Raw genomic sequence first — 24,676 nt, 5'->3', positions numbered from 1 at the left:
CATATCGTAATGTTACATCTCACCCCAGGGTATGTTACAATTAACCTGGACTATGGGGTGAATTGTAACACAGTTTGAAAACAATGCATTTTGTGTTGCTGCAAATAGAAAAAAACACCTGTATTAAGAAAAGAACTTCATCAATTTGACAACACGCGCTGCAAATGCTCACAACACAACCAAAAAACACGCTGCAAATAAAAATCTTTATTTGTTTGCGTTGTGAGCATTTGCAACACCTGCTGTCAAACTGATGAAAATGTTTTCTTGATTTGCTGGTACTTTTTCTATTTGCATGTGTTTTCTGAAGTGGCAGCGTGTTGAGCTCTCTCAGTCACCGAACATTTTGAACGCAATGGCTTAAAAGAACTCCCAAGATACAGACAGAAATGTCAAAAATATTACAACCATCCCGGTCTCCCCTAGACTATATAACTCAAAATGTCGTTGTAGTAAGGTGAACTTAAAATGATTGCATTTTCGAATTCCCAGTATGCTTTGCATCAGACAACGAGGAAAACAAATGTAGGAATTAAGTGTTATTTTGTTAGTTTTTGCACAAGATTAACATAGATAGACATACGTTAGTACTTAAATGTTGTGTTATGTTAGGATTTACCGTTGTGGTGATGAATAGAGCCTGTGGTTAGGCTGAGGATGGACAGCAAAACGTTAAGACTATATATACACCGCATGGTGTTTGTCTTTTAACATGCAAGTGTTGTGAGCCTTTTAGATAACTACATTAGCATGTGCCAGTGTGCTGTTGCTAATTAGCACTTAACTATAAAGATCTGAATGAATGTGTTGTTAATGAAAGCAAGTTGTATATAATTATCATTGTGATGAGTGGGGTGGGATCATGGAAATGAGGCTTGGCTTGGCTCCCATTTCTCTTAGCCCCGCCCCACTTGTCATAAACATTTTTAAGCTCTACTAACTTAAAAAAAATGAGTTTATTTACTCAAACGTTTTGAGGCAATAAGTTTCCTCAAATGTTTTGAGTATTCTTAACTTATCAGGTTTTACAGTGTAATTTAACTAGCTTTTCTTATTCACACAATAATGTTTTATTTTATTTATTTTTTTTAAAATCCGCTGAAAACCCCGCCCTCCAAAGATATATCAGACGACCTGCTGACAGAAAACTCCAGCACGTAAAATGATTGACAGGCAAAGAGCCTTTTTTATTGCCCATGTATTGGCTCCCCCGTCTCTTTTTCGATGTTTAGTGAAACAGGTGTGGAAAAACCACTTACTCCATCCACCTTTGAAGCAGCGCATCATCTAGTGAGCAAACGTGAACTATAATGAATTAAGAGCACACTGATTGCGATCATATTCTCACAGAGCCCAAAATAATATTTAGCAAAACAATACAAAGTTAGTACAGGGGATACGGATAAAACAAAAAGCTCAGTCTTCATTCTTAGCGCGTGAAATAATATAATTAGCCCGCTAGACCACAAACAACCGATTGAAAGTCTGTCCTAGTTCTAAAGATGCTTCTCACACAAATGTGCATGGTAAAAAGTGCATTCTATAATTGTAAATAGGTGAATAAATACATGAGGATGTGCGTACTCACAATTGTAAAAGATGACAACCACAGGACCCCGCGAGCCCACGAGCGCATGTCTCCAGTCGTGTCCACAGCGCGCGCTGACAGCAGAACTTGGATCAAATGCTTTATAGACTGAATCTGACCAATCAGAGGAGAGAGAGGAGAGCGCGCACATCATTCATAATCCTGCATAAGGTGCATTTTAAACCATTGCATCTCTGCTGCAGACAGGGGATTCCAACACTTTCCTCAAACCAGACAGACAAAAACCTTTTGAATTGCTGCATTGAGATTCCTCAAACACTCGGTTTGTTATAAACATGTAAAGCTTGGTAAAGAGATTCTGAGAGAAAAAAAATACTGATGCGAAAATGACATGTAAATGTACTTTTTAAATGCACTTAAATGGTGGACTCAATATTTTTTGGTAAATAAAAACATTTGCACAAAGAAACTAATAGCATTTTTGAAAAATATTAAACGATGTACACTTACTCTCTCAGAAAATGCGGTTTTATTCTACGTGGAGAAGGTCGCCCCCTCATGTCGACATCACATGACCAGCAATGTCACGCAAAAAGTTACTAGCAGAAGTATGATCTATAGAGATCTAATGAGCAACACACATCACATAATCTTCCCAATACAGATGAAACAGCCTCTATTGGGCTTATTCATAAAAACATAAAAAGGTCTGTGTATCATCATGTGCATGCATACAGACAAGTGATTGCTTATAAACAAGCAAAACATTCACACTGAATGTTTAACTGATACAACTTTATTACACTTAAAGGGTTCTGCAATTTGTAAACATTGTGCTGTGATTGCATAGATTCACAGAAATCATTGAATTCAGTGACATTCATTAAGTATTCACGATTTCCTGAACAACCGCTTTTAAAAAGTACTTAAAGTATCAATTTATTTAAAATACCATTTAAAAACTCTTGTAAAAGAACAAGTCCAATTAGGAAAATATTTAAAATTGCACATAGTTCAAAAAGGAGCTTGAGATATAAATATATAAACGGATAGTCTTAAGAGCAGCAGTCTAGTTCAGCTTTGTCACCTGGAAAATTATGTGAACCGTACACCCGAATAAACATGCGTGTCTTGCATATTTGCTTTAGTTGTTGCATTAAAATACAAAAAAACAAAGTGTTTAATGACAGTTCATTAAACGCATATTTAAGAGCCTTAGTGTTCAAATTACTAAGGTTTTATGATCTACCAGGATAAGGATTCAGTGATGCATATACAGAAAGGAGGCATTAAAATTGAACATGTCAAAAAATATTATGTATCTGAGCATCAGTAAACCAATTTTATCAGATCAAAAAACTGACAGCCTTATATTTGCAAAAATATACTCTGTGCAAGAGTTAAATGACTATAAATGTGCCATTTTATTCAATGTACTATACGCAAAAATTACTGCATGGAGTTGACTAAATAAAAAAAAGTGTCATTTATGTATTTATAAATGGTGAACATAAAACAATATAGCTGACCCAAGAATAGTGAGTAGTTAAATAGATCTACTGCTGTCTTACCAGTGACAATTTGACCTAGTTGGTGGAGACTACAAAAAGTAAAAACAAAAAAATAATAAAATAAAACTGATATACTTTTACAGGACTCTGTCATAACACAATATCTTAGCATCCAGCTTTGAGTAAAAAAAATAAAAAATAAACTAGTGTTTTAAACGCATCTAAACATGAGACGCTTATTGCTTTTATGAACTATAGTTGTACAGTGTATGAAATTTCTTAAAAAATACGCCAAAATACCAAAAGCTCTGAGAATATAGTATTTTTTTGGACATCTGTAGTGGAAGTGTAGTGTGATACTTTTTAAAGGAATAATTCACCCAAAATTTAAAATTTGCTAAAAATGTACTCACCCTTAGGCCACTCAAGATGGATGTAGAAGAGTTTGCAACTTCATCAGAACAGATTTGGAGAAATGTAGCATTATGTCACTCAGTGAATGGGTGCCGTCAGAATGAGCGTCCAAACAGCTGATAAAAACATCACAATAATCCACAAGTAATCCACACCACTCCAGTCCATCAATTAACATCTTGTCAGTTGAAAAGCTGCATTCTTGTAAGAAACAAATCCATCATTAAGAGGTTTTAACTTCATTTGTTGCTTCTAGACAAATTATTTTGTCCAGAAGCAAATTAAATAATTATAACTTTTAATTTCACAAAAAGTTAACTAATGAACTGGTGTCTTGTGGATTATTGGTTTGTTTTCATCAGCTGTTTGGACTCTTATTCTGACGGCACCCATTCACTTTAAAGGACCCACTGGTGAGCAAGTGATGCTAAATTTCTCCAAATCTTTTCTGCAGAAGAAACAAATGTATCTACGTCTTAGATGGCCTGAAGGTGAGCACATTTTCAGCATTTTGTTTTTCAATTTTGGGTAAATAATTTTTTAAAGCTTAATTTGCGATTGTCTCACTTTCTTTGCATATTTACCCATGTGAGTTTCAACTGTCCTGAATCACTGGTGCTTTAAATTCATCTGTAGTGTTTGTAAAATCATTTTAAAATACTGAATCCACAAGGAAAATAAAACACACACACAAAAAAAAAAAAGATTCATCAAAAGCAAATAATCCTCTTCCAATAAGTTCTGTAGAAAGTGCCGTAGAAACCCCTTCATAACACTTAACTCAAGTCACCACAGATAACCTTAATGCTATCAGCAATAAAACATAACAACTAATACTATACTAACCCATAAAATTCTAAAACAGAAATCCTTGGCACACAGGAACAGGTCTGAGATGACTAAGGATAAAAATAAAACACATCAAGTTCACACAAGGACGCTACACACCACAAAGCCACATTTAAGGGAAGTCACTTCCATCATAGATGATGGGCTTCTCAATGGTCAGTTGGTAGTTGACCCTCTTGGAGAGAAATCTATAGAAAAGAAAATAGGAGAAACGGTGATTGTTGCATTCCATCTTTCCTATAAATAACTACACTGTAAAAAAAAAAAAAAAAGATTTTTCGAACTTATAAATAAAACAATGATTACTGCAGTATGTTTGAAAAGAAAAGACTATTTCCATTTTTCAAATAAAAAATTCAAGTGTTCAGTGTCTTGCTTACTGTTTCTTTAAAATATAATTTTTAGTGAATATTGTTTCTACACCATTTTTTTCAATGTACTAAAAAAAAAAGGTAATTATAATTTTAGTGCATAAGCAGCAACTCAATAAATAGTACTAATATTATTTCCAGTATATAGAGTTTGATGCTACTAGGATAATGATATGCATAAAAATGTTATCTCATGTAAAATGTTAAATATTTTAAAATCAATTTATTTATTTAAATCATACTTCTCAGCATTAAATTAAACTAGTCTATTTCTCTGAACTCATTTTTGGAACAGGCTTTACAGAAAAGTAAAATCAAGGTTTCTGCAGGAATTATGCAGGTAAATTGAAGACCCTTTTAAGACCAAGTAAAGAACATTTAAGGAATAAATTCAAGGGGTCAGTATGTTCTCTAAATGTGAATATAAAGGGAGTTTTTTTTTGGGGGGGGGTTATGATTAAAACATGAACAAACATTTTCTAGTGGGATCAGAAAAATCAACTGAAAGAGAAAACAAGTTTTTACTCCCTAATTGTTCTTGTTTTCCATCTCAGAAAACGTAAATGTATCCTGATTTAAAAATGTTTGGAACAAGACAAAAACAGAGGACGGACTCTCATTTTTTGCAGTGCATGCAACATATAATGCCATGACTTTACGAATTTAAGACTTTCTGTCTTTTTAATCCTCTAATTTGTGGATGGTTGAATTAATGCTTTTTAAGACCTGCAGAAAACCCTGTAAAATGCACTGCATGTGAAACTGTAGTAAACATCAGCAAAATACTATCAGTCAAAAGGGTAGATATTTTCTGAGAAGCACAAAAGCTCTGAAAGTTTCCCCGGAGTGTGTAAATGTCAGCTGTGTGTTACTGTACCTGGAAAACGAGTTATCAAAGATGAGCGTATAGACTCCCGGATTGCGGACTTTCAGTTGGCCCTGTATGGTCTCTTTGTGCGAGTTACAGCGTGTGAGAGGAATCAGAACCTAAACCACAGGGACATAAAATAGATTTAGCACTCTATGAAGTAAAAGGGCTGCTAGGATTTATGCTCGTCATTTCAAGGAGTGAGAACAGCTTCCAGAAGATGAAAAGAAGGCTGCATTTGAGACGCTGCCACACTGAAGAGATGAAATAATGCAAGCCGATGCAACATCTGTGAGTATCTGTTATGTTTGTGAAGACATGCAGCCTACAGCAGTTTGAATGACTCTGATTATTATTCAACATAGAGTTATCATACATTGTCCAATTTGCTGTAAATAACAAACATTACCAATTAAAAATAGTTTTCATTAACTGAGATAAAGCTAAAATAAAGTAATCTAAGTATTCAATGAAAACCTAAAAATCTTCAGCTTAAATAAATTCAAACACTACAACTAAACAAAAAATAAAATTGAAATAATTAAACTAAAATGAAACTGAAATATAAAAATGTTTAAATTAATAAACAAAACTAATATAAATTACAAAAGAACTAGTGCTGTCAAATGATTAATTGCAATTAATCGCATCCAAAATAAAAGTTTTTGTTTACATAATATATAGTGTGTGTGTGTGTATATTTTGTAAATGTATTATGTATATATAAATATACACACTTAGAGTATATATTTTGAAAATATGTACATTTGTTTATATATTTATATTCATATAATTTATATATATAAATATATTTAGTATATAAACATATTTTTCTGAAATATATACATGCATGTGTGTGTATTTATATATACATAATAAATATACACAGTACACACACATATATTTTGTAAACAAAAACTTTTATTTTGGATGTGATTAATCACTTTTAATCATTTGACAACACTAAAAAGAACATAAAATTACCAAAACTTAAACTAAAATTTAAATGTTAAATGTTCAAAATATTAATAAATGCTAAACAGTTTATAAATAATACTAAAATAACACTGACTACAAGTTAACAAACACAAAGTAGCAAATTCATTAAACCAGACGTTTATTTAGGCAAAATATTTCTCTGACATATTTCATAATTTAATATTTATAAGAATTTAACTTACAGAGAAACAATAAGACTTTCAATTTAGGTGAATGTATCTAAAGTGCACACATTAAATAGTACTAAATTGAATTAAAAATTAAATTAAATGAATAATAAACAGAATCTCCAAAAAGTTCTTTAAAAACAGTATTTAACTAAATATTATTTCGCTATTAAAAAGCAAAAGGTTTTATGATCCTTGAAATCCTTGTTTTTGGGAGAAGTTCTTCAGATTTTCTCCATAAAATTTAAAAAGACCTCCTTTTCCACAGAATGAAGTCAAAAGTAAATAATGACAATTATAATATTAGAATTTTTCTTCTAATTTATTTGTTACTCTCCAACACTAAAAGTGGTGCAATATTTGAAGCCGTGTTCTGAGAAATCAGGTTTTAAAACCCAAAGAGACACCTATAACTAGGTTTTTCATGAACTATTAGAGCAGCACACTAACAAGGCCATATTTTACAGCTTTATGGTCAACTTGTGCTTGAGCATAAGTGCACATTGTCCGTGGCAACCTCTGCATACCAAACAGGTGTTGAAGGGCATGTATGCACGTGTTTGTTACCTTGGCCTGCTCAACAGGTGTGTCAAGTGTCTCTCTGTACACCACAGTGAAGGAGATGCTCTTGGGCTCGGAAGAGAAAACCCAGCTGATGATGGGCCCGCAGTCGCCCACAGTGATGGGAATGGTGCTATAGCAACTGGACTTGACAAACAGCTCACGGGAGCCATCGCCAAAATGAGGAATCTCGTCTATATCCAGAGGCACAGAGGCACTACAGAAAGACATGCACCCAATTAACATCAATAATAATAGCCAGATGGGTGTGTGTGTGTGTGTGTGTTGTTTTCTGTAGGCATATACTAACGTGAGTTCTCCTGACTTAAGGAGGGTGATTTCTGCATCCTGTACAGCAGGGACCATCTCTTCCTGTTCATCAGGGGTCACGTCACTCGATATGCTAGTGTAAAAGACAATAATCACAACCAACCACAAATAGATGGAACATTTTTCATAAATAGTTGTCTGGATGCTGCTATGATGGGGTTTGAATGCTTGTTAATGGGTTGCTATGTGGTTGCTTGATGTCATAAAGAAAAATCTGCTCTTATGTCTAAACTGACTAAAAACAAACAAAACAAAAAAAACTATTTAACCATCCTTGTTTTTTAAAAATAAATTCATTGAAATATTAAAACATTCTGTATCTTTAAGATCTCAAAATTTCCCAATACAAAAACTAAGCTGCAAAAATGAGTCCTTCTGAATTTGTGCAGCTGTATTATTTATTATATAATGCAGATGAATACATTTGAACTCATGAATTCCCACATTTACACTGCTGTTCAAAAATTTGGGGTCGGTAAGATTTCTGAAAGTCTTTTTTGTTCATAAGGCTGCATTTATTTGATCAAAAATAGTAAAAACAGTAATTGTAGAATATTATTACAATTTAAAATAACTGTTTTCTATTTGAATATATGTTATGCAATGCTGAATTTTCAGCATCATTACTCCAGTCTTCAGTAGCCATGTTTCCATCCGAAAGTTACGAATTAAACTTGTGCGCAAAATTGGAATATTGCATAAAACATTTGCGAATAAAGCACTGTTTCCATTGAGTGAGTTGAAGAGAACAAAATCGTCACTTACTGATTAACTTTCACAAAGAAAAATTTCATTTGCTGCAGGAGATGGCACTGTATAATTTTTGTATACAATAAATTACGAGCTTCAGAGCGCACAGACGATCATGTTATCTTATTTTCGGAGCCTGCTGTTTAGGAACGCAGTTCTGGGAGGTAATTACAATGAAGCACTTTGACAAGATTTTGCTCAAGCATTTTAGAATGAAAAAAATAGCATTTCAGATGCTGTGCAATGAGATCGGTCCATAGGTTGGTCCAGTTTTATGCTGTCCCATTGCAAAGTCACACGACTTTTTTGATGTGCATTAAGGGATTGATTCGCTAAAAGTGTTTCCATCGCAGTTTATACGCATGTTTTCTTACCAGATGAGAAATTTATCAGACTTAGTTGAGCACATAAGTTTTTTATGCAGATTTTTTAAATTTATGTGTGCATCTTGGCGTTTCCATCCAACATTTTTTATGCGATATCCCAAAATGTGCATTAAAATAGGTGAATGGAAACATAGCTAGTGTCACATGATCCTTCAGAAATCATTCTAGTATGCAAATTCATGCTGAATCCAAACATTTCTTATTATTATTAATATTGAAAACAGTTGTGCTGCTTAATATTATTTTAGTGTGAACTTATCAGGTTGTGTGGCACATTTCAGTTTTGATTGTTATGGAAAAGTAAAGTAGCTTTGCAGAGAGACTGTTATTGAAGGATAGAGCAGCCAAAATCTCAATTGGGCCCAACAGCAAACCTGCAAGCACTTCAGTTTTACTTCAAATGCATAAATGGTGTATGCATCAAGCTCCGAAAGGCACAGCAGCAAAAAAATTGGTAATTAATGAACACACATATTATGATGTATTTGATACAAATAATAAGGGAAAAACACTAAAAAAATAAATAAATAAATGATTCAAAAAATAAATAAATCAAAAATAAAAATCTTTCCATCGAAACCCTCTCCTTTCCCAGGGAGTGCGTCTAAATACAGAAACCTCACTCACCCACAGGAAAATGTTCTTTTGAGGTTGCTTTAGAATTATATGCCAGGCAGGTGCTCATTTCAGAGTGACAAATGTTAGGAAATGTACGCAAGATGGCATGAAATGCATAAATTGACAGTCATCTTCCCCCCGCAATCAATCTCCCGGCAGGACTTCCTGTCTGTCTGCAACACTTATTTGAGGAAGCATCGCAGCACAATTTTCTAAACAGAGGCCCAGTGATGCAGCCTGGGGAATCTTGATAACACTGCTACAAATTGGACCATTCTGAGTGTGATTGTGAACATGGGAACATTTTAGCGCACCTATTGTCTCTGGTCACTTCTTTTTGTGCGTGATTCATACAGAAATGAACAATTCTTTATCTGATTTCATTTAATAAATGCGGTTCCTTATTTATTCCCTTAATGATTCTTTTAAAGTTAAAAGAACGAAAAATGTCTTGCAATAAAAAAGATGCATCTAGCATCACACAGCCTTATTGCAATAACAAGTCTAAAAGCATCTTTATTTGCAAAAACTACACATCTTAAGCAGCGTGTACTATAAAACTGAGCTTTTACACAAACTGTATGTGCGACATAAGTGTATTTTTGTTTACTTTTACATTTATTCAAAAGGCAGAAGCATATCTGAAAGCCAGGTTTAAAGTTTAAGCTAAATTAGTTCACCACATACAGTACCGTTTAAAAGTTTGGTGTCTGTAAGATTTTTTTAAAATGTTTTTTAAGTCTTTTATGCTTGCTCACAAAGTCTATATTTATTTGAACAAAAATACAATAAAAAATAATAATACATTTAATTTTTTTTTTTTTTTTTACATTTTTAAAATGGAATTTTCACCATCATTACTCCCGTCTTGTGACACATGATCTTTCAGAAAGCATTCTAATATGCTGATTTGCTGCTCAAGAAACATTTCTTAATATCAATGTTGAAATCAGTTGTTTTATTTTTCTTTTCAGAATTCTTTGATGAATAGAAAGTTTAAAAGAACAGCATTTTTTTAAACAGAAAGATTTTATAACATTACTTTACTTTACTGTCACTTTTGGTCAATTTAATGCAGCCTTTTTGAGTAAAAGTATTATTTATTTATTTTTTTAATCTTACTGAACCTAAATTTCTTAACATTAGTGTATTTACAGTTGGTGTTGTCCAGGATTCTTTGTTTGTTTGTGTATGTGTGTGTGTGTCCTTACAGGTCTCCAGTTTGCCCTCCATCTCCTTCTTCCTCCTGTGACCCAGTGGTGGTGCGCGAGTCGCTGTCATAGATCTCATTCACTTCCTCCTCCGTTATAATGTCAAATGCTCCATCATCCGGTTTCTCACCAGGATCTGTAACTGTAAGTCAGAACACAGGACATTATCAGCCTCAGTATGACATCAACCCACGAGAAAAGTAAAAAGTGAGTAAAACGGAAATTAGCATTAAGCAAGGGACCTGAAAATGTTGTTGTGACGAAAAACTTTAAAAAGCCTTACAAACTAACTGAAATAAAATAAGATGAAGAATTACAATTACTACAAATAATACTGAAATAAAAATAAATTCAAGCTAAATTGAAAATTTTATAAAAGGAAAACTGAAATTATTAAAGCTAATTATAAATCTTAATAATACTATAACAGTATATAAATACCGTATTGTCCCGAATATAAGACGACCCTGATTATAAGACGACCCCCCTTTTTCCAGAAGTACCTGTTGGAAAAAGGCTTTTTGAAAACCAAATCTTGTTTTTTTTCTTCTCTCTCTCTGTAAAACACATTTATTCTTAAATTATTTTCATTTTGCATATTTTTCCAATTCTAATTTTTGTTTTGAAAGTATGGTAAATACTGGTAAAATGTACCAACAATGACATGAATTTTGATATACCATTGAAATAACAGGTAGCCCATCTGAATTATATAACAATTAGGCTATCCAACTCATAGTAGCCTACCAAAATGTTATTATCAGTAGACGTGAAATCTTATTGTAGTCTTCAAATCTGGGTACTGTCTTATGTTTTAAAATCACTTCCAGAGGAAGTTTGGTCCCATCAGGCTAACAGTCACGATCATGCTGCTGTAAGCATTTCTTTTTCTTTTGTTTTCATTCGCGATCTTTACAACACACATTGAATTACATATTTCATGGCACACTCGTTTTATGCGTTTTTGGCGCCACCTATTGTTGTGGGTGTATTATTGACATGTCAAAGTCTAGACCCTGAATATAAGACGACCGCATTTTTTCAGATGTATTTCCAAGGAAAAAACATCGTCTTATATTCGGGTCAATACGGTAATACTAAAATAACACTGGGTGGCTCTTTCTAAGTATCATAATTCAGGTCTGAATGACTAATGATACATAGATGGCGCTGTCACGTATGTTATACTCAGGGGCGGACTTAAAGAATAAGCGAGGTAAGTGGCCGCTTAGGGCCCTGGGCAATCAGGGGGCCCCATCTGATATTGGGGAAACACATATGCAGCCTTGAGCAATGTAGCCGTTCGCAGAAATAGCCGCTGATTTCTTGAACGCAGTGACCAGAAGTGTTTAAGTTAGAATCCACTTAAGTTTTTGTCAAGTGCTGCGTTCTGCAAGTTCAGGAATCATCTCATTATAACAGAGTGTAGATACGACGTAAATAAGAGATTCATTGTGCAGTGTAGCTTATTAACGGAACGTCGTTAGATTGCAATGAACTGAAGTGAGAGACAGCTATAGTGATTATGAGGAAGCGCTCTTTGCGCTTCTAGGCTGTCTGACTGTCTCAGAACATAGTTCTTCACCTCAGTAAAGAAAGTATTGTGTTTCAAGTCACAATTTTATCTATCTTGATGTTTCTAAATTACTCTCTTGTGTGCTTCTCCAAGGCGCACCGGCGCGAACTGCCGCGTACTCGTATAAAACTCGTATATATCATTTTCGATTTGTTTCTCGGCAAAGCCTACAGTATGCCTTCAGAACACTTGGAATATGAATGAGTTGCCTGGGATAATTTTATGTTTGTAAAAAGATTGGAAAAGTTTACAATTTATTAAATGGACAAGTGCAAGTGTTTTTTTTTTTGTTGTTTTTTTTTGATGTTTTCATTTGTGATCTCAAAAAAAAATAAAGTAGCCAAATTTGGCTGTAGAACAGCATCAGGTTGACAAATTACTGGTTGTGAAGGTACAAATAAACTATAAACTAGAGCGAGCGAGCAAAATAAGGGTTAAGCATAAACACTTGGAATATGGAATGAGTTGCATGCATAGTTTTATGTTTGTAAAAAGATTGACATTTTTTAGAATTTATTAAATGGACAAGTGCACGCATTTTTCGTTTCTTATTTATTTTATTTTATTTTTTAACTTCCTTTTGTGATCCGAACAAAATAAGGTAGCCTAATTTGGCTTTAGAACTATGAAAGCCCGTTTCCACCACTGAATAAAAAAAAATAAAAAAATTACTTTTTATGTCACAATTCTGACTTTTTTTTCTCATAATTGCGTGATATAAACTCGCAATTATGAGAACATATCAGTCCTCCCCACCCGCTCAAAACTGGACTTTAACTGGCAATTGCGAGTTTATCTCTCGCAACTCTGACTTTATAACTCGCAATTTCCAATAACTATGTGGGGCCCCATACCTGGAATTTGCTTAGGGCCCCACATAGTTATTGGAAATTGCGAGTTATAAAGTCAGAGTTGCGAGAGATAAACTCGCAATTGCCAGTTAAAGTCCAGTTTTGAGCGGGTGGGGAGGACTGATATGTTCTCATAATTGCGAAGTTTTATCACGCAATAACTATGTGGAAGCCGTTTTCCGCCACTGAATAAAAAATAAAAAAAGATTATTGCGACTTTTTATCTCACAATTCTGACTTTTTTCACAGAATTGTGAGATAAAAAGCAATAACCTTTTTTTTTTTTTTTTATTCAGTGGCAGAAACGGGCGTCCACATAGTTATTGTGTGGGGGGCCCCATACCTGGAATTTGCTTAGGGCCCCCAAATCACTAAGTCCGCCCCTGGTTATACTCCTTTCAAATGTCAGGATTTTTATTGAATCTGGCTTTTTGAACCATCAAGCGCCCCTTGAGAAAGACATTCAGAAACATTTATTAACAAGCAATATTTGCTGTCCATCCAATACATCAATAACAGGACTGCTTGTTAAAGTCAAGACAAGTTCGTGACATTTTCCTGTCAATTACAAGGACGCATGTTAAAAACAAAGCTCTCTGTAGCAAAATCCTGGTCTTTTAGCATTCAAGAATGGACTTCTTGCCCATTCAATCCATTCATAAAGACAATCATTAGACACAAAAGATGAATGCCAGGCAGAACAATATATTTAACCACTTGAAGGTTCTCTCAATCATACGTGTCGCTGTATTCACACACTCAGAATGAAAAACCCGCTCGACGTTGACAGCACCTTTGTTATCAGCACTTATGTAGAGAGTTTACAGGAAAGAAAAGTAACTTTTCTGCTTGCTAAGGGAGGTTTGAGGTGCTCTTAAATGGAAAAGGTTTCCTGAATTTAAAACTTAAAGAATAACAACAATTTTACATTCAAGACCTCCTGGGAAGTTCCTACTTACAAGACAGACACTGATATAATAAAGAATAAAATGCACATTTTCAAATTTCTCTATTTTTTTTACTGTCAGGAGGCAGAAAGCTTTTCAGCACTAATGCAACACAATGAGAAGCAAAGGATGCACATTTGGTGAGTAATTTAAGTTTTATCTATCATGAGAAATGCAAGTTGATTGCACAAGTCTGTTCTCATGAATCAGCCAAATGAGTACTGTTTTAGGTCTACTCTTCGTCAACAAATGGCATACAAACTAAACTACACAGTTAACATTCACAGTTATAACATAATTGCAACCGTTAAAGGGGACATGACATGGATTTTTTTTTTATTATTTTAACATGTTCTTTGAGGTTTACTTATAATGTTAATAAAGTTTTTTATTGCTAAAAACAAATAAATATGTGGGAAAATTATTACTTTCAACCCTCATTCTGAACTTCATTCACACGGGGCGTCAACGCTTGAAAGAGGGCGTGTCTGAAGCTTGGTGACAACAGCCAGTCACATTACTTTTCTGGTGTTGCATGAACGGGATTGGACAGCGTCTGCGCTAGGGTATTTACATAAGGCGATCTGATTGGCTGACACCTGCATTGGAGCTTGAAAAGTTGAAAAGTTTTCAACTTCTTCCGCGAGCAACGCCAGTAAAGCAACAGACCCACAATTCAGTTCGGCAACGCTTCACATCACTCCATTCAAAGTAAACGAGAGGCGTTGACGCAGAAACAGGCTGTTTTTAAGGGATGTATCCTTTAAGGCTTCTCAGGAATCAGATGCTGTTATGATTGGCTAACGTCAAATGCATAGGAAACAGTATCAACACAAATATTGCATGTTTTGAGTGTTTTGACAACATAATCCAAGTAAAACAGTTTCCAGACAAAGCATTATGAAATAATTTACTTAAAATGTGATGCAGCTGCGATCAGATCTAGTACCGCTTCATCTTTTAACAAAATGTTTCTTTGTGAACTCTCCATGACACTGTGCCTCGTTTACAATGCAAAATGCTCTGACCAATCCTCTGACATGATCCGGGATGCCATTAAAAATAAACTATCCACTTGTTCCTTACGCTGGGTTCTTTCTGATATCTGTACAAAGACGCGAACGAGCTGTTTAAACCAAACGCGTCAAAGCGAACGTTGTATCACTCCATTTGTCCTGATGAGAGAATCAAGTGCGTGGACTATGGAAGAAAGTAAATGTACATCTGTATACTGTTTCCAGTGTAGGCAAGATAGTGGCAGTGATTATAATTTCTATTTGCTTTTGATGCAAGGCGACACTCGCATTCAGCGTGATCTAGTGTTAGCGGCTGAATGCCAGTGGGCGGGGCCTATGTCGATGTGGCGGTGTTTATGCAAACGACTGGGGCTAAGTGAAGTCACCTTGTCCCTTTGGATCCAAAAAGAGCCGTTTTTGGAGCTTGATTAAATAAATGCTTTGTTTATAATGAGGAGGACATCTTAAGATATGAAACTTGCAGGATGGTTTTAATGGTACAAGGACCTCTTATATGCCAAAAGATCAAGGGAAATTTGATTTCTTGTGTCATGACCCCTTTAAGGTGGCATTCATGTGCAATCTGTACGTAAGTATTTTTCAGGGTCTGTTTTCGGCTGTATCTGTACCTGTAACTCTTGGTGTGGGAATATAAGGTGGTGGTGGTTGACTGGCAGCGTTTGCATGAGGTGGTGGTTGATCCTCTGAAGAGCTGTTGAGTTCAGCCTTTGTAAATCTTTCCACCACAGCACTGTGCTGTGTGTAGCACTCTCGACAGCAGCGCTCCTTCTTTGAGTTTTTTGTCATCACATAATTATTGCTGCAGTAGTAACAGAAGATACGGCCACACAACCTGCCAGGAACACAGAATAACATAACTCCAAATATTTGGCACAAAAGACATATTTTTAGACCAAACAATGTATCACTAATATATAGTCTGAAATATTGTACTAAGATGAACTGGTACTATGATGTCCAAACATATTTTGCTAAGGTTGACTCAATGTAAATAGTTCTGTAGCAGAAAATTGTTGGCAGACCATTTATCAGGTCTTAAAATATGAGTTATATAAAATTTGTACATATTGTAAAAAAGGTAATATTATCATAAGTACTGAAAACAGCACACTATTTATTGAAACAGCTTGTCCAAAATGAAAATTTGCAGAATATGTACCATCAAAGATGGTAGATTTTGTTTCTTCATCAGAACAGACTTACAGAAATTTAGCATTACATCACTTGCTCACCAATGGATCCTCTGCAGTGAATGGGTGCCGTCAGAATGAGAGTCCAAACAGCTGATAAAAACATCAAAAGTAACTCAAACAACTCCAGTCCATCAATTAATGTCTTCTGAAGCAAAAAGGTGTGTGTTTGTAAGAAACAAAACCACTTCTGTTGTGTGGATTACTTGTGGATTATTGTGACGTTTTTATCAGCTCTTTGGACTCTCATTCTGACGGTACCCATTCACTTCAGAGGATCCACTGGTAAGCAAGTGATGCTAAATTTCTCCAAATCTGCTCTTATATATGAAGAAACGTCCTGAGGGTAAGAACATTTTCAGCAAATTTTCATTTCTGGGTGAACTAGTCATTTAATGTACTCAAAGAATTGCAATAAAACCTCAGGATGTGTCTAGACCTGGGATGAGGATTGACTAAGAAAGAATTTCTCTCAGTAATAGTATTTATTTGCATGTTTTGTCTGCATTGTTTCATGATGCAGATCAGGTAGCAAAGCAAACAGTCAAAAATGTGTTGTGTTTGTCCAGAAAAAAGACAATCATTTCATTTAAACCTCCAGTGCTAAACCTGCAAATACAGTTGAAACAAAAAGTTTTTGGACACTAAAAACTCACTTGCATGAATAAATAAATAAAAATGCATGAATAAATTTGCATTATTTAACAAAATACTAATTTAATTTAAAGAAACATTACCATTTTTCCAGCAAAACATTTCACAAAAAAAACATTAGCATTGTGTGATATTCTAACATAGCATGATTGCCAAGTCTTTCAGAGCCTTTCTTCAACAAATGTGTATAATACATCTACTTTCCTTAACTTTAATGTATTTACTGCAGTCTTTTGCATTTCACTTCACTTCTACCTTGAGATCAGAGTGGGAGTTTGTGAGATTGCCCACCTGCAGTGATGGCGCCGCAGCCACCATGTGAACTGGCCCTGGCAGCCCAGACAATGTGTGGCCTCTTTATCTACAAGCCACCACTGCTCCTCCGCTCTCAGCTTCTGCTCGAACTCCAGAGCATCCGATTTCTGCCACAGAGCATCCTTATCCCTGAAAGACGGAGAGAAAGGAGGAAGTGAGAAATAAAGACTCGGTATATCTTTGCTTCTATTTTGTCTCTTGGGTCCTCAATGTCTTAAAGCACCTTTCATGCTTCATTTCCATTTCATGTTAAGAATAAAGTTTTATAACACTGTTTGATTATGTGAATAATTTTATTCATACTGAACTGCATATTTCATCAAAAAAATAAATGATTATGTAAGTTCCTGAGTATCTTAGACACTTTTGTGGCAGCAGCACCTTTATATTTGTTCGATTGGGTTCTGTTCTATCCAGCTGTCTGGCTCTCGCTGAGAATTAAAGACATTTACCTTACAAACCATGAGAACTTAATAAGCCATACACTTAAAAAGAGCAAATAACAAACCAACATCTGCTTATGTGTGACTGTGGCGGGAACTGAATTAAACCGAGACAGAGTAACAACAATCAAGCAGGTGAGAACAGGCCCGAATTGTGACCTGCTTTTATATGTGCTTCTTGTATTTTGATATACAGACACTTCACAACACCATTATCAGTTTTTCTTAACATCTCATTGAGAATTCAAGTAGCTTCATCTGTGAAATTGTTTTTGGTGGTTTTTAGTTTCTCTTCCCTGAAGCCTGACCGGAGCTTTTTATTTCAAGCAGCACAAGATGACATGCAAGACCAAAGTAGTTAAAGAAATTGAGGGCCTTCCATCATTAAAAAAACATTTATAAAAATATTAAAATATATATGTATAGAATATTTTTTAAATTCCAGCAAAAACCTTCCTATCATTTTCCTTCTAAAACTATTTTAAAACAAAATTAAAAGAATTAAACGAGAAAAAAAGAAAGAAAAAAATCAAAATGATAAACCAAAAACAATCTCCCACAAAAATCCTCAAATGATTTTGACATCTAACCTTTAAAAGAACAACAAAAATATATATATTTTGTTTTGCATCAAAACTAATTAAAAGTATTTAAAGAATTTTCAAAATGTCAGTCACATTAATCACAATTTGTCTACAAAATCTATTTACAGTAAGAGTGAAATGAATCATTCTCAGTATGAATAGGTCCATAGATATGTACTGAGTCTTTTTTTTGTGGCAAAACATGCAAGGTGTGACAGAGCTTTACGAACATGACTAGACATGATGTTAGGAAAACTGGATAAAGTTAAAGCCTAACCTATAATCATGAAACACGCTAGCTAATCATAAACAATGAAATAACCTTGTTTTTAAGGTAAGGAAAAGAAAAAGTTAACCCTGAAGTGCAAGCGATATACAGACCTAATAAGCTCGATGAGCCGTTCCTCCAGATTTACTTTGGTTTGGCCCAGATCCTCCAGCTCAGCAGACATCTGAAGTTGCTGATTCTGAGCCTCAGTCAACACCTGATCCAACTTCTGCTGTAGGTTTTTCCTCTCTTTCTGTACTTCAATAAGAGCCTCTTTGGTACTAAAGGAGAGAAAAAGAAAGTAGAAGTTCATAATAATGCATACAAATATAACCTGACCAATAATTACTCAAATTGAATCTCTTGGGTCCAAGAAATCCCCATGAAGATCCATTTGGAAATCCATTAGTGCAGATCCATTATCTGTGCTGCATTAACCCTCATTTTGTGTTTTTGAACGCTCACCTTGATACACTTTCCTGCAGTTGCTGCGTCTCACACTCTCTCTCACGCATCCGAGTCTCACAGTCAGTGATGTGAGAGTCTTTCTCCTCAATCAGACGAGAGCATTCAATATTTACTGCCTAAACACACAAACAAACAGCCAAATGCATGAACAAAATCCGCACACAGAAACATCAAACATTTGCATACTCTGACAATGCTCTGTACAGTTACTTTGTCTCATTTTGTTTTATTTTATCTTGGCTTTCACCTTATCCAAGGAATATAATAATAAATGCTGATTTGTTTAACTCATTACTGTAATATTGAAATTATGGTCCATTTTAAGGCACCACAGTATTACCACCTAAAATCACAACTATACCACAATACGGCCAAACTACTTTTTGTGAAGGAATACTGTGTTTGTGGCATTCTTTTGGATACCATGTAAATATGGTATACTTCAGCATCTTGGTTTTACATCAAATACCATCACTGTACAACTGTACTTCCAATAAACCGTTTTTCAAAAAGAAATAATTGTAAATAAATATTTTAACTCAACAGTAATGCAAAACAAAATAACAGAGTGAAAAAATAACAACAGCATAAGTTTTATTCTTCCGAAAATCAGCACAATTGGAGGAACATTATTTTAGAATATAATTACAGTGGCACTTATACTCTAATTGACAAATATCTGCAGGTAACAGTCTGCACTGTGCCTAATTATAGACTTAATGAGAAGTAAATTATTCATCACTGTCTGGCAATTAACCCCAATCTCTTGTCTTCTGTTCCACTGTCTCGCACAGTGGGTCTCCAATGAGCAGGAACAAAAGGAGCAGCAAGAGATCAGACATTCATCACCTACTAATATCAGTGTTATCAGCCAACAGAGATGAATTATAATCATTCACATGCTGGTATGCAAAAAGAATCTGATTATCATGTAGATCATTGAAATGAAAGTATTAAAAGTGATGCTGTTAGTCTATCGTCACCTGGCTCAACATTTACATACCTGTATCTCTGATAATTTGGCCTCCAGCTCAGATGACTTCTTCAACTCCACGTCTAGCTGTGTTCGCAAGCCCTCAATATCTTCATTAAGACTCTAGGTTAAAAATATATATTATTATTATTATATCAAGAAATTATACATAAAGTATTTAAAAATTTAAATAGTCACTATTAGTCACAATTTTACATAAAAAGTGCTTGGATTGTACTTTGGATCGCAAAGTAAATCACTAAAGTCTACTGGAAATGCTGCATTCATATCAAGTCAGAATTACTGTAATTATGAGTTCCTGCCTTGTAAAAAGTATTCACATTGTTGAACCTGAATTGAGAGCAATTGATCTCACTTATCTCCTGTGACATGTAAAAACAACCAAAAAGGCTGTGATAGAAATATGTATGTTACATATTTCTGTTTTATATTTCTTCTAATTTTGCTATTAGTAATTAATACAGTAAGCAGACATAAAATGCAAATCAACATACATTTAATGCATTTCGCATTAAGACTGTTTCCATAGAAACAAATTATTTCAGACAGCTTGTACAGAGTAGAGATGTCATCTTATAATTATGGTAATTCTACCATGACATGAACGCAGCACAAGTATTTGACAGAATAGATTTGAAGTGATAGTGATTGATGATTCTGAACTCATTCTACCTTTATCTGGTTTTTGAGAGTCATGCTCTCTGTGCTCATCTGAAATTTCACTGCGGTGATCTCTTCTCGAACAGTGTCCCGTTCACCCTCAGTTTTGTCCAGCAGCTCTTTTAGCTCCAGCACGGTTTCTGAAAGTTTCTCCGTCTGCTGGAGCTCTTCTCGTAGACTAGAGTTTTCTTGGTGAAGAGCCACCAAGCTGGCATTAAGTCGCTCTGTTTCCTTCACTCCCTGCTGTTGAAGTTCTTGGATCCGAGCAGCTTCAGCAGCCCATTGTTCCCTGGCTTCTTCCCGCTCTGCGGTGAGCTTGCAAATTGTCATTCCCAACTCTGCCATTTCTGTGTTGACCCGATGGAGACCCTCTCTGGTCTCGGCATTCTCTAAAACCAACCTTTCATTCTGGGCCTTGAGCTCTGCTAGCTCCTCTTGGGCTGAAGTGAGTTCGGCAGTTGTTTTCTTGCATGTGGACGTCTCCTGATTCAGTTGCAAAGTTATGGCATCTACCTGTTCGCTAGACTGCAGCAGCTCTTTCACATGCAGTCGATTCTGCTCCTCTGCCTGCTTTTTCAACTGCTCAGTCAAGGTTCGTAGTTCTGCACAGGAAGCCTCGGTGACCTCCAGCTTTGCATGGGTCTTGTCCTTTTTCTCCACGGCACTGTGGAGTTTAGCCCTGAGATTGAGCACCTCCTCTTGAAGCCTAGACACCTCTTTCACATTCAGTCCCAGCTGATCTTCCAGGACAGTCACTTTTGAGACCATCTCTTGGGTTTCTTTAGCCTGGTATGCACTCTGCTCAAGTTGGACCTCCTCTGCAGCCTTCCTCTGGGCATCCAGACTCTTAATCATCTCTGTTTGTTTAGCAAAGGCTCTTTCTACCTTCGTCTTCTCCACTTCCAAATCCCTTTCACGACCTTCAAGTTCTTCCACCCTTCCCTGGAGCTCCTCACAGAGCTTCTCCCGATCCTCAAGCTGGGAATCCTTATCTTTAAGCTGTGCTGTCAGGTTTGCCTCATCGCATCTCGCAGCTCCAAGACTCTTCTCAAGTTCAGCAATCTGGCTGTTGATGTTGCGTATCTCTTCCTGCATGGCTGCGAGAGATGCTTTAAGAGTGACCTGAACCTCCATGAGGTCCTTGTTCTCCAGTTTCAATTGGCGAACTGAACTTTCGAATTCCTCCAACTGCATGTTGGCCTTATGCAGACTTTCATCCAGACTTCTGTTCTCCTCTCTGAGCCGCTGCTCTCGTTCATCCACAGTAACTTTGGCATCATCAATTTGTGCTCGCAACTGCTTCTCCGAGGCCTTCAATCCGGCCAGCTCACTCTCCAGGGAAGATTTGTTTTCAATCAACTCCTTCTTGGTTTCTTCATTCTTTTTCCCCATCTGGAGGAGCTTACTGTTTTCCTCCATTAGCTTGGCACAGATGTCTTTGTATTCTCCAATCCTTTTGGCCTGCTCTTTGGTGCTGTTCTCCAGTTCAGACATGGTTTCTCTCAGACTCTGTTTGTCACTTTTAAGCTTCTCTGATTCCTTCTCCAAAAACTGGACTCTCTTGGTAGTGGAGAGAAGATTGGATTCCTTAGCCTTCAGCTGTGTCCGCAATGTTTGCAACTGCTCTTCCAGACCACTCATCTTCTTCTCAAGCTCTTCTTTATCCTCTTGCATTTCCTTCCGATCCACTTTGGCCTGCTTTTCCATATTTTCCAGAGAGTGCTGGAGATCTTGCAGTTGCTTCTGCAGATTGCTGGTCTCCTTCTCTCGCACTGCAAGTGCCCCTTGAAGTTTGTCCATGACATTACGGTGCTCTTCCGCCCTCGTTTGCAGTTGCTCACACTTCACCATCCAAGCTGTCATTTTTATTTCAGCCTCCTTGAGTGCTTCATCCTTCATTCTGACTTGCTCAGCCAGCTGTTCTGCCTGCCTCCTCCTTTCTTCTCCTTCTGCCAGAGCATCTATCCTTCCCTTCTCAGCCTCTTTCAATTCATTTAAAAGCTCGTGAATCTTTTGGGCAGAGTTGAAGTCACTGGCCACCCTCTGGCCTTTCTCATCCAATACTCCATCTAGTCTTGCCATCAATTCCTCATTTTTACACTCTGCGGCTGCCAACATGTCTTGGAGGTCCTTATAGGAGGCCTCCCTGACAGTCCCGTGTCCCCTCAAGACCTCCAGCTCACGGGAGAGTACTCGTTCGCTCTCAGCTAGCACCTCCAGGTTCCGCTGGAGCTCCTGATGGTTACCTTGGGCAGCTAGAGAGATGTCCAGCTGCCTTTGGAGTTCTACCACAACCCTGCGGAGTTCACCCGCTTCGCTGCCTAACTGCTGAACCTGGTTGAGGAGATCTCTTTGCTTTAATTCAGACTGGTCCAGCTCCAGACGGAGCTCATCTATAGCACTGATGGAAGAATCATTCAGTCCACTGGAGTTTTGGACAGACATGTCTGATAGAAACCCAGGTCCAAAGTCTGGACTCCCAGGGAACTCATGGGCCTGCTACAAGGTTTGACAGAATTAATATTTGTGAGAGGGAATATACATAAACAGAAAGAATAAAGACCGATTGCTTCAAGTTGAATCAGAGTAGATTTGAGACAAACACTGCCATCTACTGGATATAAAACTGTAGCGTAAGTGTTTCTACTGTAAGCTCAGAATGATACATGACAACAAAGACCTTCTAAAGGTGTGCTGGTACCTGTGAGTATGTGCTGGCTAGACTGTTGATGCTGGAACTACGACTCGGTGGTTTCCAAGTGTGACTGGGGGAGCTAGTCATTCCCAGTGTCCTCCTGTGAGACATTTTTAAATTCATTTTAAATTAACTTAACCGAACATCTTATTCAAATGCATTCACACACATTCATGACAAATGGACTGGCAAATGGATTATAAATTAGTAGCATTATTTCTGTACCAATGTGTTTGTATTAATCTACTTTTGATATTATATTTATATAATAAATTACACAAAATTACAGCATGCACTTACCTTGCAAAAGTGGGCCATTCTGAGTCAAGGTCATGACCCCTGGATGCCACATCAAATTGAACATCATTCAGCTCATAGAGGTAATTAATGATGTCCACACTGAGATGGGGTTTGAGAAATGGACTCCGGGAATTATACCAGTCACTAAAGAGGAACACCAGTAATAAATAAAAAAAATTAATTAAAAAAAAAAAAATTGGAAAACATAGTCTAGCTCTCCAATGAGAAATATAAATGATGGTGCTCTAAAACTCAACTTTTTAAGACCAATTAAACACATCAATGTGTTCTCTAAGTGTAAATGTCTTGTATTAGCAATGCTCCATAGTTTGAAAATGAAACTTCCAACACATCTCCATTACTTTTTAATTCATTTTACAAAAAAAAAAAAAACACTTAACCTTGAATAATCCTAGGATATGGAAATAATGTTTATTGTGCCTTCTGATCACAAAAAAAAGATGTTTTTCATCATAATTTGCTTCTTGTTTTCCAGTGCAAATGTGATTCTTAAATAAAGATACATTTACTTGAAAAGAAAAATCACATTCTTGTTTTAAGCAAAAGCTCTCTTAATTTTGTTCAATTTTGTTCAAAACAAGACTTCATATCTTCAATTTGCTCTGATTTAAAACTTTTATTAAGACTTGCAGAAACCCAAGACTTTTACAGTATTTCAAAAGCATTTCAAAATGTATATTCATTCATGCAAGCACTTTTGGCTAATGTAACTTACAACAACCACTTGCACAACAGTTTATGACAGTTCTCAGTTAACTTAGTTTGCTTTAACTACATCAGCATTACCAGGATAGCAAATACTTTAAGTGCATAGTAGAAGCATATGAACTAGGATGCTTTATCGCAGGTTAACTTTAATCGCATGTACCTAATTAGGCATGCATCTGAAAGAAGACTGACATTGCAAGCTTACAAGACAGCAAATTACATTGTTTCAGCCATATTAATTCAATCTCGCCATGGGTTATCGTGCCATGTATTCATCACAAACACTACATTGTCTAAGAAATAGGCCTAATCAATCAGTATTAAAAATAAGGAAGCTCACAACAAGCTTGTATTCACATAGCACAAACCCATTAACCTGGA

The 24,676-nt window shown here is 36.0% G+C and overlaps 2 protein-coding genes across 4 annotated transcripts in view; both read right to left on the bottom strand.

The window, feature by feature from the left end:
• ghrhrl (growth hormone releasing hormone receptor, like) overlaps positions 1–2,186 on the bottom strand; it is a 42,479-nt gene extending 40,293 nt beyond the window's left edge. Inside the window, exons 1-2 of the mRNA XM_058762476.1 lie at positions 2,060–2,186; positions 1,589–1,702 (exon numbers count right to left, since the gene is read on the bottom strand). Coding sequence (XP_058618459.1) covers positions 1,589–1,636 — 48 coding nt within the window. The 5' untranslated portion in view covers positions 1,637–1,702; positions 2,060–2,186. The remainder of the gene's footprint in view (positions 1–1,588; positions 1,703–2,059) is intronic.
• A 155-nt stretch (positions 2,187–2,341) lies between these two features.
• Positions 2,342–24,676, bottom strand: part of fyco1a (FYVE and coiled-coil domain autophagy adaptor 1a) — a 29,178-nt gene continuing 6,843 nt past the window's right edge. For all 3 annotated transcript variants that reach the window (XM_058762468.1, XM_058762469.1, XM_058762470.1), the window contains 13 exons: positions 23,567–23,710; positions 23,273–23,366; positions 20,584–23,070; positions 19,921–20,013; positions 18,915–19,033; positions 18,563–18,730; positions 17,131–17,283; positions 15,604–15,827; positions 10,585–10,726; positions 7,600–7,692; positions 7,296–7,506; positions 5,572–5,681; positions 2,342–4,511 (listed from right to left, as the gene is read on the bottom strand). In XM_058762468.1, the coding sequence (XP_058618451.1) occupies positions 4,436–4,511; positions 5,572–5,681; positions 7,296–7,506; positions 7,600–7,692; positions 10,585–10,726; positions 15,604–15,827; positions 17,131–17,283; positions 18,563–18,730; positions 18,915–19,033; positions 19,921–20,013; positions 20,584–23,070; positions 23,273–23,366; positions 23,567–23,710 (4,114 nt within the window). In that variant the 3' untranslated portion in view covers positions 2,342–4,435. The remainder of the gene's footprint in view (positions 4,512–5,571; positions 5,682–7,295; positions 7,507–7,599; positions 7,693–10,584; positions 10,727–15,603; positions 15,828–17,130; positions 17,284–18,562; positions 18,731–18,914; positions 19,034–19,920; positions 20,014–20,583; positions 23,071–23,272; positions 23,367–23,566; positions 23,711–24,676) is intronic.

The sequence above is a fragment of the Onychostoma macrolepis genome, chromosome 23 (assembly GCF_012432095.1).
Source record: "Onychostoma macrolepis isolate SWU-2019 chromosome 23, ASM1243209v1, whole genome shotgun sequence".
In the NCBI taxonomy this organism is placed as follows: Eukaryota; Metazoa; Chordata; class Actinopteri; order Cypriniformes; family Cyprinidae; genus Onychostoma; species Onychostoma macrolepis.
This window is presented reverse-complemented; position numbering and strand designations above follow the sequence as displayed.